At 36.2% G+C, this 18617-nt stretch overlaps 1 protein-coding gene across 8 annotated transcripts in view; it reads right to left on the reverse strand.

Annotated features, from left to right (window-relative positions):
- PARG (poly(ADP-ribose) glycohydrolase) overlaps nt 1-18617 on the reverse strand; it is a 142532-nt gene that overhangs the window by 118552 nt on the left and 5363 nt on the right. For all 8 annotated transcript variants that reach the window (XR_014827512.1, XR_014827508.1, XR_014827510.1 and 5 more), the window contains exons 2-7: nt 17777-17843; nt 16178-17161; nt 15091-15274; nt 9421-9543; nt 9205-9288; nt 4302-4376 (exon numbers count right to left, since the gene is read on the reverse strand). Coding sequence is in view for 3 of the 8 variants with exons in the window: in XM_013983451.3 (XP_013838905.3) it covers nt 4302-4376; nt 9205-9288; nt 9421-9543; nt 15091-15274; nt 16178-17161; nt 17777-17843 (1517 nt within the window). In the remaining 5 variants the exon portion in view is untranslated. The remainder of the gene's footprint in view (nt 1-4301; nt 4377-9204; nt 9289-9420; nt 9544-15090; nt 15275-16177; nt 17162-17776; nt 17844-18617) is intronic.

An 18617-nucleotide genomic window follows, 5' to 3' on the forward strand; every position in this document is an offset into this window, starting at 1 on the left:
TGTAGGACTAACACACCCTACTGAAAACTGGCACAACATACTAGGAAGGTATGTTGGCAACTTGTATCAAAGGCCTCAAAACCGACATACCTTCTGATCCAATAATATATTCCTAGGAAACTAATCTGAGGAAATAACAATGACACAAAATATTCAGGCGCCAGGATATGAATATTCATATTCATTATAAAATAGTAACACTTGGAGTTTCCATGATGGCTCAGCAGAAATGAATCTGATAGTATCCATGAGGACGCAGGTTCGATCCCTGGCCTGGCTCAGTGAGTTAAGGATTTGGTATTGCCATGGGCTGCAGTGTAGGTCGCAGACATAGCTTGGATCCTACGTTGTTGTGGCTGTGGCGTATGCTAGCAGCTACAGCTCTGATTGACCCCTAGCCTGGGAATCTCCATATGTCCTGGAAGCAGCTATAAAAAGACAAAAAAAAAAAAAAAAAAGTAACACTTTTAAAAATACACATTCAATATGTGTAAGTGGCTAGAACTACATTTTTAGGGGTTTTGGGGTTTTCTTTTTTTTTTTTAGTTTTCTTAAATTTTTTGTTTTTTTTTAAATTGATCTATAGTTGATTTACAATGCAGTGTTAGCTTCTGGTGTATAGCAAAGAGACTCAGCTATATATATATATATACACACACATACGTATACATATATGCATATATATACATATATTCTTTTTCTTATTCTTTTCCATTATAGTTTATTCTAGGATATTGAACATAGTTCCCTGTGCTATAAAATAGGACCTAATTGTCTAGAATTACCTTTTTTAAATGTTAAGAGTGATTGTTCCAGGTAGCAAAATCATGAGTAATTTTTATTGTCTTATTTCCTATATTTTCCAAGTTTTCTATAATTCAGATAGGTTAATGATGGAAAATAATTTTTTTAAGAGGCAAAACAAACTGTTTTCAGAGGTAAGAAAGTAGCAACATATTGATTATTACTCCAGAATTTTAAAAGTGATTTAAGATACACTGGTTAGTTAGATCCTTAAAACATGCCATTAAGATGGATAAAGTGGGGAGTTCCCATTGTGGCTCAGCGGAAATGACTCTGACTAGCATCCATGAGGACGCAGGTTCGATCCAGGGCCTCACTCAAAGACGTAAGGATCTGGCGTTGCCATGAGCTGTGGTGTAGGTCACAGAGGCGGTTCAGATACTGTATTGCTGTGGCTGTGGCACAGGCCGGCAGCTACAGTTCCAATTTGACCCCTAGCCTGGGAACTTACAAATGCCACAGGTGTGGCCCTAAAAAGACAAAAAAAAAAAAAAAAAAGATGGATAAAGTGGTTATTTTGTCGATTTTAATTTTACCTAATGCTGAGGTCAGGTGCCTTACCCAAGGTTATAGAGAGTTGAGGCAAAGAACTCATGATTCTCATTTCTGATTAATTCTATGCTCTTTTCTCCACTAGAAGTTCTCAAAGCACATTCTCTGAACCAGTAACAGCAACACAATCTAGGAGCCTATTAGAAATGCAAAGTCTCAGGTTTTATCTCAGACCCACTGAATCAGAAACTTTCGAGAGGATAGTGGGAAGCAATCTGTTTTAATAAACTCTCCTGGATTCAGATACGTGATAAACCTGCAAGCTACTGCTTACATCATGCTGCCTCACTAATACTTTGTGAAATAAAACATTTCTGGAAAAAAGGGAGTAGTAGTATTATTTATACCACTGTCTATTACATTTTTCACATTTTTAGGCTCTTCCTTCTTTGTAATCCAAATAAGGATTCACAATAATCTTAATGTTTTATTTCTGACCATGTAATTAACCAACAACTCTCTTTTAGATCACCACCAGCAGTCCTCGAGGACAGACAGATGCTCAGTACAGCATCATCATAGCAAATGAACTAATGAAAACACCGAAACAGCCTTAGCTAAAAATGCTCAGAGAAGGAAGAATCTATTAAATTTGGAGGTGTGCATGGGCAGGGAGAGAAAGAATCAGAAATGCAACAATTTTTATTAAGTCGAACTGTTATTTTTAGATAATATTCTCCTGACCTTGGTAACCATGATCAGGTGGTCATATTGGTTTTCTTCTGTTGAAATTCAGCTCATAGTTACTTACCAGGGCACTCATGCTAAAGAAGGCATTACACAGATGCTACAGGAAACCCAAAGGTAAGAAAGATAGTCTGCCCAAAGATACTTTTGATGTATCAGAAGATGTCAACATTTTGTCAAGAAAAAAGCAAGGCAAACAGAGGGATGGCTGCCAGATAAATTTTAAAAATTGCCATTCAAAGAAAGGTGACATATCATTTTGGAAGGAGCAGAGAGGAAGATTATGTCTGGAGAGACAGAATTCCAACAGAGAAAAGTGGAGTAAGGGGAAATATCAGTCTCTTGTTACAGAGAAAATGAGCAGCAAGTAGGAAGGGAGGGTGTGTGCAGATGGACGTAAGATTGTGATTGCAGGCAATAGTGGAAAAAACACTGACTGGGTTACAAAGTCCTACCGGGGCCAAACTATATCACTTGGGCCAAGAGAGTTTTAACTACTCATTTATGATAGAAATAACAATTATCAACTTATCTCACAGAGTTATTTATCTGAAAAAAAAAAAAAAAGCTAAAGAAGACTCTAATAAAGAAAAAAAATTGGACATTTTTCAAGTTCAATAATTATTCTCTATTAAGTTAAAATTGTGTAATATTGAAACTATTTCAAATATTTCCACTTCAAAAATTACTTTGTTTCTATTATTAACAAAACATATATAAGATGGATAACTAAAATGGAGGGCTGAAAAATCAAATTACAAAAGAAATTCCTTTTTGGCCACATCCTCGACAAGTGGAAATTCCAAGGCCAGGGACAAACCATACCACAGCAGGGACCCAAGCCACCACAGTAATAACACCAGATCCCTAACCCACTGCACCATAAGAGAACTCCAAAAAAATTTTTTAAATAGATTGAATATGAAAGTATCTTTCCTGGGGGGGCTTACTTACCTAGCAAAAGCATACTGGCAGTTTCTTCTAAAACTAAAAATACACTTATCAAACAATTTAACAGTCGCACTCTCAGGAATTTCTCTTACGTTTATGCAAAAAAAAAAAAAAATACAGGTGAAAGTTCATAGCAGCTTTAGTTTTAACACCCCAAAACTGGAAACAACCCAAATGTCCCAAAATGCATCTATGATTAAACACATTATTATACATCTATATCACAGAATACTACTTAGCAATAAAAAGGAATCAAATACTGGTGGATTCAAGAGGAATATGGAAAAGGCAATTTGAAAAGGTTACAAACTATAACCTTTTCGAATAACAAAATTATGCAGATGGACAACAGATCAGTGGTTGTCAGAAGTTAGGAAGGAGTTGATGTGGCTATAATGGGCAGTACAAATGAGCATTGTGGTGATGGAATAGTCCTGCATCTTGATTGCAGTGGTGGTTATATGAAACAACAATTATATAATTGTGCACACAAATAACTACAGATATGAACTGGTAAAATCCAAACACAGTCTTGTGTCAATTTCCTGCTTTTGATATTGAATTATATTCATTTAACCAATCAATATTGGGGAAGATGGGATGAAGAGTTGATGGGACCTTCCTTATACATTTCTTTGCAATTTCTTGTGAATCTAATCATTATTTCAAAATAAAATGTTTTTAAAAATAAAAAGGTATACTGCCAGTTTTTCTAAACGGATGATTCCCACTCTTGAACAGTACTATGAAAGCAGTATTCTTACCCATTGCTGATAGCATGCTAAATGCAACAATGCCCTGTAGAAAAATGATTTTACAGCTTAAGTCCAGGGCCATAAAAGCTTTGTGCCTTTGACCTAGCCATCTAACTTCTGGGAATCACCTAAAAAAAATACTGAATTTGGAAAAACACATATATACATATACACGTTTATACACACATATATACTTATACACACATATATACAAAGATGCTACGGCAGCGAAATTGAGAACAGAGTAAAACTGGATGCAACCTAGATATTTGAGAATATATGACTCATCAAATTCTCAAATCTAGTCATGAGATATTATGTAGCCATCTGATAATACTGAAAATGGTACAAGAGAAAAAACTTGTTATGACAGAATAAAGCAAAAATCAAAATTAGATCCTAAAACATGCATATAAAATGACAGGAAAACTTCTCACCAAAATAAAAGATGATAACTGTGTCAGTGTGACAGAATTATGGGTATTTTTCTCAAGCTTTTCCATCAGAGTTGTCATATTAGTTTCATAGTTAAAGAAATAAGCATACTTTTACCTTATCCCAGAAATCAACCAGAGCTGTAAAGTCCCATTTCTTAGAATATGCCACATTGTATTTCAGAATAGCATCCTATGGAAAAAACATAAACAAAACTTCATGATCTAGTCAAGTGAATTATCCATGAAGAGCCTGTCTACTTCTAATATAAACTATTTCCAATATTCTTCTTTTTTTTGTTGTTTTTTTTTTGTTTTTTTGCCTTTTCTAGGGCTTTCCCACGGCATATGGAGGTTCCCCCAGGCTAGGGGTCTAATTGCAGCTGTAGCTGCCAGCCTACACCAGAGCCACAGCAATGCCAGATCCGAGCTGCGTCTGTGACCTACACCACAGCTCATGGGAACGCGGGTCTTTAACCCACTGAGCAAGGCCAGGGATCACACCCGCAACTTCATTGTTCCTAGTCGGATTCATTAACCACTGAGCCATGATGGAAACTCCTCCAATATTCTTCTTAATGTTGGAAAAGTCTCCTCCTACCATTTGCTATTCCACATCAGTAGTCATGAACAAACAGAATGCATACTAATTTACTATTCACTTAAGAAAAAAATGAGATTAGAAAAGTCAAGTAATACATAAATAAACATGCTCTAAAACATGCATTCTAGGCAGAGGTGATATAATCCAAGCAAACAAATATTGGATTTGGAGAGATTTTAAAAAAGTAAATATTATACTGACTTTTGGCCCTCAATAGGGTCACACTATATATACAGATATTCTGTGTATTAGGATTATAATTTCGTGAGGACAGTAAATCAGGAAAAAAGTATCTAAAAAGGCTCCATGGGGAAGAGGGCAATAAATGGAAAAAGGACTGAGACGCACCAACCTAAGGCCTAAAATAGTTTTTTTTCCCTTTATTATCACTATGTTTATAAGCTATATATAAATGGTTGTCTCCCCCCACACTCCGGAAGGGCACGTAAATCACATATTTTTGTAAAAAGTTAAACTAGTGCGCCATCTACTGGGGTAATGTTTAACTACATGAAGAGGCATTACTTTCTACTTGGTTAGTGGAGAATGCATAAGACAAGCCATTTGTTATGCAGAAAGAACTACTATTTATTCATTTATTTTTGCTTCTTAGGGCTGCATCCATGGCATATGAAAGTTCCCAGGCTAGGGGTTGAATTCGAGCTGTAGCTGCCAGCCTACACCACAGCCATAGCAATGCTGGATACGAGTCACATCTGCAACCTACACCACAGCTCACTGCAGTGCCTGATCCTTAACTCACTGAGCTAGACCAGGGATTGAACCCACAATCCTCATGGATACTAGGTGGATTCGTTTCTGCTGCACCACAGCAGGAACTCCAAGAACTACTATTTATAATTATATTTTATCTCATTCTTTTACATTTTATTTTTTATTATGTTGTATAATATATTTAAATTAATAAAGTAATAAAGAGAAAGAAATTATAAGAAAATATTTTAATCATAATACATACTGAGAAATTTTACTGAAGTCATATTAAGACTGAAAAACACTGTGTTGAATTATTACTATCAACCTTCTAAATTTCATCATTGAAGACGTTTTTAAAAACTAACCCTCTACCAAAGAGTTTCCTCAAAAATTATCTTCAAGCATCTAGGTTAAAAAATGAACCAATGAAATGTATATTATTTACTTGAAATCAGAAAATACCCAAGTTTCTTCAAAAGAGAAAAGAAAATGCACCAACCATAAAATAACCTGGTAAGAAAAAGCTTTTATTTTTCTCTCACAGCCATAATACAAAATTTCCCATTAAGAAAGAAAAGATTTTAAGGATTTTTTTTCCCCTCATTACTGGTATCTGATTTCAAGACCTCACACAAAATATTAAACAGCAATGTTCATAACAGGTGAATGGACAAACAATGCATACACTGGAAAAAACAAGTGATACACTCAACAACACAGATGAAACTCAAAAGTCTCCATGGAAGTGAGAGAAGTCAGACACACTAGCATACATTCTATGAAAGTCTATTCATGTAAAACGTAAACTAAAAGCAGATCAATACGTGCCAGAGGCCAGTACAGAATGAGGAAATTGACTGCCAAAAAGTAAGAGGTGTGTGTGACAGGAATAGTCGGTACCCTGATTGTAGTGGGGGGTTCAGGTGTATACGCAAATGTCAAACCTTATCAAATTGCGTTCTTTAAAAGGATGCACTTTCTTACACGTAGATTATTCCTCAAAGTTAGCAAAGAAAAACATTTTAAGTAGCATTTACACTCTAATTCTTTAATGAGGCTTTAGAATTAGCTTTAACCTGTAACTAATATTTACTCTTACTTCAGTCTTCAAATCTCAGAAGCAGTCTACCATGACATAGACTTATCACTATCACTAGAAAACCTGGATGCTACTCTATATGAGCTATCAACTACTGAATGAGGTTTATTTAATTCATAATTCATAATAAGCACAATTAGTTAAAGCATAAAGAAGCCCATTCTTTGCAAATCAGTAGACACATTATAGAAATATTACAATGTAAATCAACTGTTGAAGATACTGCCTTTTAAAACTTAAACATTTCTAATCCCTTTTAATTCAACATCGAATGCCATAAAAACAAAAAGATTACTATATTCAATAAGAGGGATTTAATGATTCCCCCTTCCTCTCATACTGTTCTTTCAGCAAAGGAAACAATTACCATAAGCAGATAGAAGAAAATCTCGATGGGTTATTCTATTTTGTTGAATCTACCATAAAATAAACGAGAAAGGGAAATTCGGATTACAGCAATTACCCCTTCCTAAAGTAATCATGGAGCACCATGGAATTGCTAAAAGAGGTGAATAGCAATGATTATTTTGTGTTTGCACTTAAAGAAAAAAATATGAAAATCCTTAAATAATTTTGTTTTTAAGGTCATAAAGGCCCTAAGACAATATTTCTCAAATGGAGTATGGATAGTATTCTTTGGCGGCCTGCTTGTGTTTGTGCATTTATAATTATAATTTTGGAATGAACACAAAGGCCCATAAAAACAACACATGTAGGAATGAAAGCTGGTACCTTTTTTTTTTTTTTTTTTTTAAGGGCCACACCCATAGCATATGGAAGTTTCCAGGCTACGGGCTGAATTGGAGCTGCAGATGCCAGCCTAGGCCACAGCAACAAGGGATCTAAGCTGCATCTATGACCTACACCACAGTTCATGGCAGCACTAGATCCTTAACCCACTGAGCGAGGTCAGGGATTGAACCAACATCCTCACAGATACTATCAGGTTTTTAACCCATTGAGCCATGATGGGAACTCCTGGTACTTTAAGTAGATAAAGATGGTGGAAAGATTGAGCCATCCTAAGATACACTGCAGTATAGGAATGTCAAATTCTAAAGAACCTGGACCAAAGTGGTCACTATCATTTACCTGCAAGCAGATGTTGTGCATGGAAATCCCACCTTTGCCTCTACCAACATCCACTGTTTGTGATTAGTAAGAAAAGTAGTAAATAAAAAAAAGAAGAGGAAGTTCCCGTTGTGGTGCAGAGGAAATGAATCCAACTAAGAACCATGAGGTTGTGGTTCGATCCCTGGACCCACTCAGGGGGTTAAGGATCCGGCATTGCTATGATCTGTGGTGTAGGTCGCAGACACAGCTTGGATCCGGCAGCTATAGTTCCAATTTGACTCATAGCCTGGTAACCCCATATGCCGTGAATGCAAAAAATAAAAAAATAAAAAAGGAAAATTTTTCCTTTATACAGAATTTTTTAAATGTTTCTCAGCATAGTATTATGGGGCTTAGATCAGTGGTTTAAAAACTTCTGTACAAAAAAGGAATATTGATTACAAATTGCTTTCATTGTGATAATGAACATAACTCAAACAATGGTTCATAATTTAAAATGGAAAAAAATCAAATTGACATGCTGGATAATTATAGTTTATATTTAGTTTTATGTCTGTACATATGTAACTAACATTATATTAAAAATAAGTAAAATCTGGCAAACCCTGAGAATTTCTCCTATTCAAGGGGTGTACTTCAAAATTGAGAAATACTGTCCCAAGAAATGAAATTTTCAAAATACATTATGGGACAACATAGCAATGTTTTCCATGTTATGAAAAAAGAGCTGCAGAAAAGCTCTTTTTAAAGAATAATTTGTAAGTATAAATAGGAAAACAGTATAAAAACCTGAGAAACTATACATGACAAATTTAGTTTCTCAAAGAAAATGAAACACATTCTCTCAGAAGTATAAAAAAAATCTGTTAGTTGACAGTTACAAAAACTTTAAAAGTTTACATAAGGCTATATTACCAAAGATAAACATTTATTCACTCATATTTTAAATATTAGAAAAAAAAATCTAATGGTTGTCCCTACAATCTCAATTTTTTTTAAGAAATCAAAATCTTGCCAAAAAATAAGATTAATAAATAAATTATGAAACTGCTAGAAGCTACATAAAGAGCAATAAAAAACAGAATGTTTAATGTATACTTTAATCATTAGGAAACCAGCTTCCCTTTGGGCAAATACTGCTGAAGTCATAATTCTTCCCTAATTTACTTTTAAAGACATCTCAGAAGTATGCTCATTCTAAAACAAAAATAAAAGAGAAGCTAGGACTGAAGGAAATTGCATGGGGGAATCAAGAAACAGAGGTCTTATTCCTGGTTCTCCAAATTATTCTGCGTGGCTCCGGGCAAGTCATTTACAACTCCCAATTCTTCTACTCATTTCTCAGTGATGGAGTGGAAACCCAAGAATGTCTCTAAAGAGAGTTCCTCAGGAAGCAGGTACTTCGCATGTAAATAATGCTGTTATTTATATGTCTATTAAAGATCAAAAAATGTCTCTGAGGAAGGAGACCAGGGCCCATCCATAAGAACTACATGTAAAAAAAACAAGAAAAGCAAAAAAACATACCTTCAGGTTTTGGGGTCGAGTGAATTTGTTGAGAAGTGCAGTTTGAATGAGCTCCCACCGGCTCCCTGCAGTTCGCTCACCATTCTTTAAGGAAAAGGAAAACATGAGGAAACTACTCCCAGATTTTTTACATTATAGAATCAGGAATCCAACAGCAAGTATTAAAATATTTTTCAGAGACTAAAAGAATTAAAAGAACATCAGTTTTATTCTCACCTCATCTTCCACTGGGTATAAGTTTTGCTCTGAACAAGGCATCTTAACATGCTTGTTGTCCCACAAATCTTTAAAATGTGTTGGAAAAGGTTTAGGAACTTCTCCTGCTCGCAAAAGATCTACCTGAAATAGAGGTAAACAAGAAAACTATAAGTGCATAAAAACTAGGCAAATCTTCCACAAAATAATCCAAACAAAGCAACCGAAGCAACTGCTATAAAATACAGACCAGCACCTAGGCAAGAAATCTCATAAGCCCTTTACAGTTGTTCCCACTCCTTACTCGAAATTAATCAGTTTCCAAGTCACCATGTCCTATGCATTCTATCTTCATCCCATCCAGCCCTCTGGGCCTCTAATTTCTTGCGTGAATTTCTGCCAACGGCTTTCTATCCCTCTTCCTAACTCCAACTGCTCCCAGACACATTCATCCCCCATAAAGCCTTTTATCCCCACTTGGGAATAATACTATCTTTCTAAAGTATCCCCAAGCTTCTAATCCTATAACGGCTCCACTCTGCCTACTTCAATTCCAAATGATGTTCCCAGTTTTTAACATCCTCTCTTACCCAAAACACTATCTGATTAAGCGTCTATTCTAACCTTCAGGATTTAGCTCAATTTTCATTTCCTCTAAGAAGTCTTTAAAAATTTTCTAATAGGCAGTAAGTTTATTTCCTCTTGTTTTATTAGATCATTATCACACTTTCTCCCCTTCCCCCACTAGATTCTAAATTTCTTGAGAATAATGATTACTTTAACTTTGTATTTTGAATACTTACAACAGAGCCTGACGTGTGTTTTTAATATGTCTACCTGAATTCATATGTACAGTAGACCACTGAACAGTATGGGTTTGAACTGCATGGGTCCACTTATACAAGGATCTTTTTCAATAAATACATACTATAACACTACACATTCACTTGATCTTAGCCAAAAGGCCGAGAAGCGATAACACTACACATTCAGTGGTTGACGGAACGTGTAAATACTGAAATTTGGAGATGGGAGGCCAACTGTAAAGTTATACTTAGATTTTCAAGGGTCAGCATCCCTAACCTTCAAGTTGTTCAAGGATGAACTATATATGTAAATATACATACGTGTGTGTGTGTGACTATATATACACACACACATGTATGTATATATATGCATACATACACACACACATATATGTCACTTATAATAAACACTAAGTAAACGTTTGAGGAAGAAGAAATTTTAAAACAGCAAAGGGAGTTTCCTGGTTGTCTAGAGGTTAGGATTTGGTGCTTTCACCAATGCAGCCTGAGTTAAATCCCACAACAGAGATGCCACATCAACCTGCTGCACACAGCAGCCAAAAAAAAAAAAGAAAGAAAGAAAACCAAACTTCCCCAAACCACAAGACAAACCAAAAAATCCACAAAATTTAACATTTTGCCTAATCTGGACATTTCATATACATGGAATCATATAATATGTGACTGTGTGTCTGGCCTCCCACTCAAGCACAATGTTTTCAAGGTTCACCCATGCTATAGTATGAATCAACTTCACTATAGATCATCAAATAATCACCTAAATACATATAAAATTTCAACTGTAGGATGCTATGAACTAGAGGTTCATAGTGTTATAAGAACATTTCTATAACTTATCTGGTGAGCTTAGAGAAGGCTATTTGAGGAAACAGCAATTGAGCTCAACTCCAAAGGTTAAAAAAAGGTAACTAGGAAAAGGTGGAAGGAAGACCGTTCTTCAAAAAAGGAACAAAAGACTCTCAAAAAGGCAGCTTCATAAAAAGCTTGCAACCCAGGAGAAATAAATTTGTAGGCCATCTATACAGATGACCATTAAAACCATGAGAGTGTGTTAGGACTACCCAGAGATAGAAGAAGAAAAGAGGAGCTATGAAAAAGCCTGGGTGAACTCCAACAACATTTAATGAAAAATAGCTAAAAGGAACCTAAGAAATGACTAAGAAGATAGGAAGAAAATTGGGATTATATGGTATCAAGGAAGCCAAAGAATGAGAATATTCCTTGCCAAAAGAATGGTCAAGAGTCAAAAGTGACTGAGTCATCAACTATGCCAAAAGTATTTTCACCTCCACATGGGAACCCCCAAAGGTGATTCTGTAAAGATGTTGCATATAATCTGAGGTGACCAAACAAGTACCAGTATGGCTTCACACATAAGGGAACGCATATACAAGAATATGTATTGTGTGTCCGCCTGTCTAAATGTGTGGGTATGCACATGTGTGTAACACGTTTACAGATAGTTCAAGCACTATCATGTCCTACAATTTCAGATTACCTTGCACTTTTCTTTTTTTTTTTTTTTTTTGGTCTTTTTAGGGCCACATACTCAGCATCAGATTACCTTACATTTCTAATGCTAAATACCAGCTTTATTTTAATCAAATTCTGTAACTATTAACGTCTGTCATTTTAGAAATATAAGGACTATTCATGTAATAACTATTAATTATACATATATCACCATATTCAGGAAAAAGAATATAGGAAAAAAAACAGTTAAACTCTGGGAAAAGAACCAATAAGAGACTGGGTTTTCTGAGGTATATGCTTTTTTTTTTTTTTCCAGGGCCATACCCACAACATATGGAGATTTCCCAGGCTAGGGGTCGAATCATAACTGAAGTTGAAGACTAAACCACAGCCACAGCAATGCGGGATCCAAGCTGCATCTGCGACTTATACCACAGCTCATAGCAACACCAGATCCTTAACCCACTAAGCAAGGCCAGGGATCAAACTCGAATCCTCATGGATACTAGTGGGGTTCATAATGCACTGAGCCACAATGGGAACACCCTGAGGTACATACTTTCACAAAACAGTTGCTTTTTTTTCTTTCCCAATGACCTCACACTACTTAAACATTTATAAATTCATGGGTCACTGGATAGCTAACAAATAAGTAAACAGTGATTACAGAGATTAGGTAATGATGGCTTAGATGTTTTAGGTTTTCTTTGTGGGCAACAAGAGAGAAGAAGCAGAAGAGTCAAAATATAACTTACCTCCACCAATCTTTTCTCTAAATCTTTACCATTAACATCTTGACAGCCATCTAAGTCTTTTCTTAATTTTAGAGACATTATCGATGCTTCCTTTTACCTTTTTACCCATACTTAAGAATTCACCATGTCCTATCAATTTCACCTCAAAATAGTGCAAACATTTATTTTCTCCTTTTTATTCCCAGTTACTACCCTACTTCAGTCATTTTCAAACCTTTGTAATTAGCAGAACTTTTTTTCCTATGAAATCTTATATTTAAATTAAACAGGAATTCCCATTGTGGCACAGTAGAAACCAATCTGAATAGGAACCATGAGGTTTCGGGTTCAACCCATGGCTTCACTCAGTGGGTTAAGGATCTGGCATTGCCGTGAGCTGTGGTACAGGTTGCAGACGCAACTCAGATCCAGTGCGGCTGTTGCTGTGGCCGGCAGCTGTAGCTCCGATTAGACACCTGGCCTGGGAACCTCCATGTGCTATGGGTGTGGCCCTAAAACAAAACAAAACAAAATCAAACAAATATTTTCATAAATGTAATTTTTACAATAATTTTACTTATTCTAACATCAATAAATGGTAGTGAGGCTGTTTTAAGAAATATAAAATTTGAAATTGGGAGTTAGAGATGACAGCTAAAATTTACATCAACCTACTATTTAATTTGGAATTCCCCCTGTGGCAGTGAGTTAAGGATCTAGCATTGCTGCAGCTGTCGAGCAAGTCACAGTTGCAGCTTGGATTCAATCCCAGGCCCAGGAATTCCATATGCAGTGAGTAGGGGAAAGAAAAAAAAAAAAAAAAAAAAAAACCAACCCACTATTTGTTTATATCTCTTATCTGGAATTAGGACAATCACATTCACACACCTAAAGAGCTGCAAATGATAACTTTTTTTTGATGTTTAAGAACATTCTTTGGTCAAACAGCAGTGCAGTGGCAAGAGAATCTTGATGGTACGGTCTGCCCAAAAATAAGTTCTCTTAGTAGAGTCTGCTGGTTAAAATATGGTATTAAGCATTAAAATTTGAGTTCACTCATTCTTTTATTAAAGGTTCTTCATTGTTAAAAACATAATTCAGGGGTTCCCTTGTGGCGCAGCAGGTTAAGGATCCAGTGTTGTCACTGCAGCAGGTTGGGTTGCTACTGTGGCACGGGTTCATTCGCTGGCCCAGGAACTTCCAACGCCACAAGCACGGCCAAAAAAACCCAAAAAACTGTATGTGTGTGTGTATATATATACTTATATATATATATTTATATTTATATATGTGTGTATATATATTTATATTTATTCTTATATAAATATATATATCACCTTTCCCCGTTTCCAATGTATCCTCATTTCAATTTTCCTTACATATAGCTGGTCTGATCAATCCTGCTCTATAACTATTGTTTGACAGACATTTTAATGATCTCCAGTTCCTACAGACTCAAGTCCAGTTCCTGGCACCTGAATCCCTCTATGATATGGACCCGATCCACTTTTCAAGTTTTTTCTTCCACCACTTCCATCCACAATCTTGGCTCGAGCAAATCAATTTTTTTTTTTCATTTCTAAAAACAAATCACTTTTAACTACACAGCCTTTTCCCATACAGGTTATATATTGGTGGGGAATTCCCTTGCCTTACTAACTTCACCTCAGTAATTTCTGCTCATCTTCTCTCAGCTCAAACTCCACCACCCTACTCAGTGTTGCTGCTACCTAACCACACTAACAAATTTTGTACTTCAAAATATTTAATTACATTAGACTAAGTAATACAAGAAAAGGGATTTTAGGTAGTCCCTGTGAAATCTAATACAGAAACTAATAAATGAGATGACTATTTGAAACTACTCAAAAAGTGACAAAAATCATCTAAAATTAGCTTATGGTGATGGCTGCCAACTTTTTAAAATGAGGTTGGTTTAGAAATGTAGAGTATGAGATACCTGTGGGACAGTGACTGAGCTGTCTAGAAGAATCTAAAGCTCAGAAAAGAGGGTAAAACTAGAGAATGATTTGAGGATACTGAACCATTTACAACTTTGAATTTTAGTACCTAATATGTAGTAGGTACTCAATAAATACTGTCAATTGAAATTTTTTAAATCCAATAAATTTTCTTAAAAATACAGAAAAATTCAATTTTCTCATCAGCTGACAATATTCATCTTAAGGATTTGTTAAGTACCGTATTAAGTAAGCCATGGTTATAGGTTTCCATTCTGTAGACTTCTTTTTTTTTTTTTTTGTCTTTTGTCTTGTTGTTGTTGCTATTTCTTGGGCCGCTCCCGCGGCATATGGAGGTTCCCAGGCTAGGGGTTGAATCGGAGCTGTAGCCACCGGCCTACTCCAGAGCCACAGCAACGCAGGATCCGAGCCGCGTCTGCAACCCACACCACAGCTCACGGCAACGCCGGATCATTAACCCACCGAGCAAGGGCAGGTACAAACCCGCAACCTCATGGTTCCTAGTCGGATTCGTTAACCACTGCACCACGACGGGAACTCCCTGTAGACTTCTCAGTACTTTATATCCACAGAAAAGAGAAGCACTTTCTATGCCTTTGTTTTTCACATTAATAAGTATCACAATAAATTAAGACTTAGTACCTTCTCTCTGTATAGGTAAGAGGTAATGCCTACCCGAACAGTCACTGTGTGATTGGCAGATGGTCTCAGGAGAGGCAGCCGAGTCCCACACCTTGGCATTCTTCTCATCTCCTCAATAGGAGTTCCAAGCCATTTCTTATCTGGAGAAAGGTGAGGCGGAATGTATTTAGGGATCTTCCTTTCTGTTCTTTGATGTTTGATTTCACATTGTTCTTTTCTAAGGTCAAAACAAATGTATTTGGTCACAAACCACTTACTGTTTAAATGTACTTGGATACACAAATAAAAAAAACTTACCCAGAATGTTATTGTTTAAAATGTGCCAAACTTGCTTTCTCCTGGGTATTTAGGAAAAAAACAAACAAAAAAAAACAATACAAAACAAAACAGAACAAAAAAACCTTACAAGGCTTACAGTAAAATCCAAGAGTTTATTTTCAATGGTCTGTGGAAGGAATTTCCAACACACAAAAATCACCTTCTGAAGAAAGAGACCATGAAGAATATGGACACTGCCAAATGAGTCACGGTTCAAAGTATCAGCTACTTCTCAGGATTCCAGACAGTAATTTTCAATGAAGTGAACTATGCTTGCCAAAAGATCACAAAAATTACGGAGTAGGCTTTAAGATATCATATGGGATAAATGCATAAATATACCTTTTACATTTTTTTGTAATGGATTTAAATCCCAGCTTTACTATCCAAGAGTTACATAGTATTAGTGAACTGTCTAGCCTAAATCTAGATTTCCTCATTTGTGAAGTGAGTACACTACCACCTGCCTGCAACATCAGAGCATTAAGGAAAACGCATATACAATGGCCTGAGAAAACAGGAGTTAGCATCAATGTATTTATGTCCTAGTAATTCCCATCAATTTCAGAAGGAAGTTCATAAACCTAAAATCTGGTTAACAATAATTATTTACCTTTTGTTTTCTGTCTTTTGGGCTTTTTAGAATTTAAAATTTTGAGTCTAGGTTTAATAGCATAAAAAAATTCATAAGAAACACAACTCTTTCTTTGCTTCAGTGTAAACCCTAACTCTGTTAACCCCCACTTTACAAAATTTTAAAACACATTACACTATTGGAGATACTCTTGATGGAAAAAATTACCTTTTGTCCTCTGCTTTGGGTACTCTCATGAAATGATCTGTGATTTTAGAATCCTTTTTTCCATGTTGTTTGGAATTTCTGCATTCAACATTTAGGCTAGAAGTACTTCCAAGTAATCTGACATTTAAGTCATTTATTCCAGCACGACTCTCTCCACCTTCAAACTGGAAATGTAGTCGAATCTCTCCTCCCTTAGCAGAGGACCGTTTCCTCAAATCAGTGTCAGCTTCTTTTGCTTGAAACCTTGAAGGTTTATTTGCAGTTTGGGAGGAACAGTCTTCTTGTTCATCAAAACCTGGACTTGTCTCTTCATCTGCTTCTGAGTCCTGACAACTATTTTTGGAATTATCCACATCCATTGGCGACTCAGGTTCACTTTCTTTCTCAAATGGAGGAGAATTTCCTAGGCTACTTTCTTGTCTACTCAGTTTGTTGGCATTTTTCAGTCCGGTACCAATATCTTCAGAGGCAATATCTGACAAGGGGCTCTCTGGCACCACGTCTACCTCTTCCTGCTGACACCCTGCACAGTCCTCTGCCGGATGGCAAGCCTTGCTGCACTTCCGGTGACTTCTGACTTCTCTGGCCTGTTCACCTTCAGTTGTCTGCTTTGCATTTGCAAGCTTTACAGGTGTCAAAAATTGTTGATTATCTCTACCTTCCTCACTATTTGTGTCACTGTGATCATCATTTTGGGGTGACTGATCAACATTAGCATTACTGAACTGCTCGGGTACCAGAGTTACTGTTGGAGGTTCGCTTTCCGAAAGCCGCTCTGTGTGTTTCCCTTCATTTTGCCACTTACACACAGCTGCAGTCTGATGCTGGTTCAAATATTGTGTACTTTTTTCAACTGATGATTTATCAAAACTTAGCTGAGAAACATTTTCTAATTTTTCCATGTTACGTTGATAAAAGCTATCTTTTTGTACAGAACTCATCATGGATTCTTCTTTTGTATTGTTGTTTTCTTTACTATGCAAACTACAAGAGAATAGAAAGAATTAATGATACCACAGAAAGAACTTATGATGCAAAAAAAAAAAAAAAAACACTTATCAGAACCCACTCCTACAATGTCATAGCAATGACTAAACTGCTTGTGATTATTTGAGCACACAGCATGCTCTTTCATGACTCCATGTCTGTGCACATTTGACTGTAATGTCTTTTCCCCATTTGTCTGCCTGGCTATTACCTGCCAGAGTGCAGTGTTAAACTCCACTCACCTCCTATGCAGTCTTTCCTGCAAAGGTAAAGCTGATTGTTCTATATGCTATCCACCACTGTACCTTGTTTATACCTTTATTGCTGCATTTACCACACCATGTTGTAACAATCATGGGTATCGGTGTCTGTCAACACTACTACACCATAAGCACCTTAAAGACAGAGACTTCGTCTTTCATCTCTGTATCTCAAGTATACTGAACCACCTCTGGCACATAGGAGACTCTAAAAAATTATTATTTATAAACCGAAAGAATGAATCAAAGTAAGTAAAGATAAACAGGAAAGCAAGAAGGACAGAATATGGCATGAAGCACAATAAAATATGTATATGTCATATTATTCATTTATCTATATAGGCATGTATACCTTTCTGATTCAGCTGTCTTGATTCCTTTAGTGTCCATCCAACTGGTAATAGTCTTTTGCTTGAAAACTGTAAAAAAAAAATAATAATAATAATGTATACGATGCATGCCCTCAAAGAGAAAATACATATAGCAGCATACATATACCTAAGGCACTATACTAGGTTGTAAACCAAAGATTGATCACTCCTTCAACAATCAAACAAGAACATAAATATAAATACATTTGGCGTGTATCAGAAAGAGACCAGCCTCTAAAAAGTTGGTACAGGAGAGTTCCCATTCTGGCTCAGCGGTAAGGAACCCAACTAGCTTCCATGAGGATGCGGGTTCAATCCTTGGCCTCACTCAGTGGGTTAAGGATCAAGGCATTGTAGTAAGTAGTGGTGTAGACTGCAGACGTGGTTCGGAGGAGGCTAATAGTCTAGGTCAATAGTTCCCAAACCATGAATCTTCAGGAGGCCAATAACAAATGGATCCGAGGACCACATCTACATCTACTGAATCAAAATCTATACGTGATGATGGAGCCATGAGGGGAGCTGGAATCTATTTTTTTCAAAAAGTGATTCTGATGATTAGCAAGGTTGGAGAACTACTGGCCAAGGACCAAAACTAGTCCTTGTTAGAATAGAGAGTAAAACTTGACAAGTCAGAATCACTACAGACTTTACAATGATAGAAGTTAAAGGTGATACTAAGCTTTAAGCTTGAGAGACCTGAAACATGATGACAGCATTAAACAGAAATCTAGAATATAAGAGAATTGGATTTAGGGGAGAAATATGATTAGGTCAACTCTTAACACACTAAATATGAAATGCTGGAGAGATAACTAGATG

This window comes from Sus scrofa, chromosome 14 (assembly GCF_054392235.1).
Source record: "Sus scrofa isolate SSC_HxYL_T2T_F1_AM1 chromosome 14, Sscrofa_HxYL_maternal_Yorkshire_Landrace_v2.0, whole genome shotgun sequence".
Taxonomy (NCBI): Eukaryota; Metazoa; Chordata; class Mammalia; order Artiodactyla; family Suidae; genus Sus; species Sus scrofa.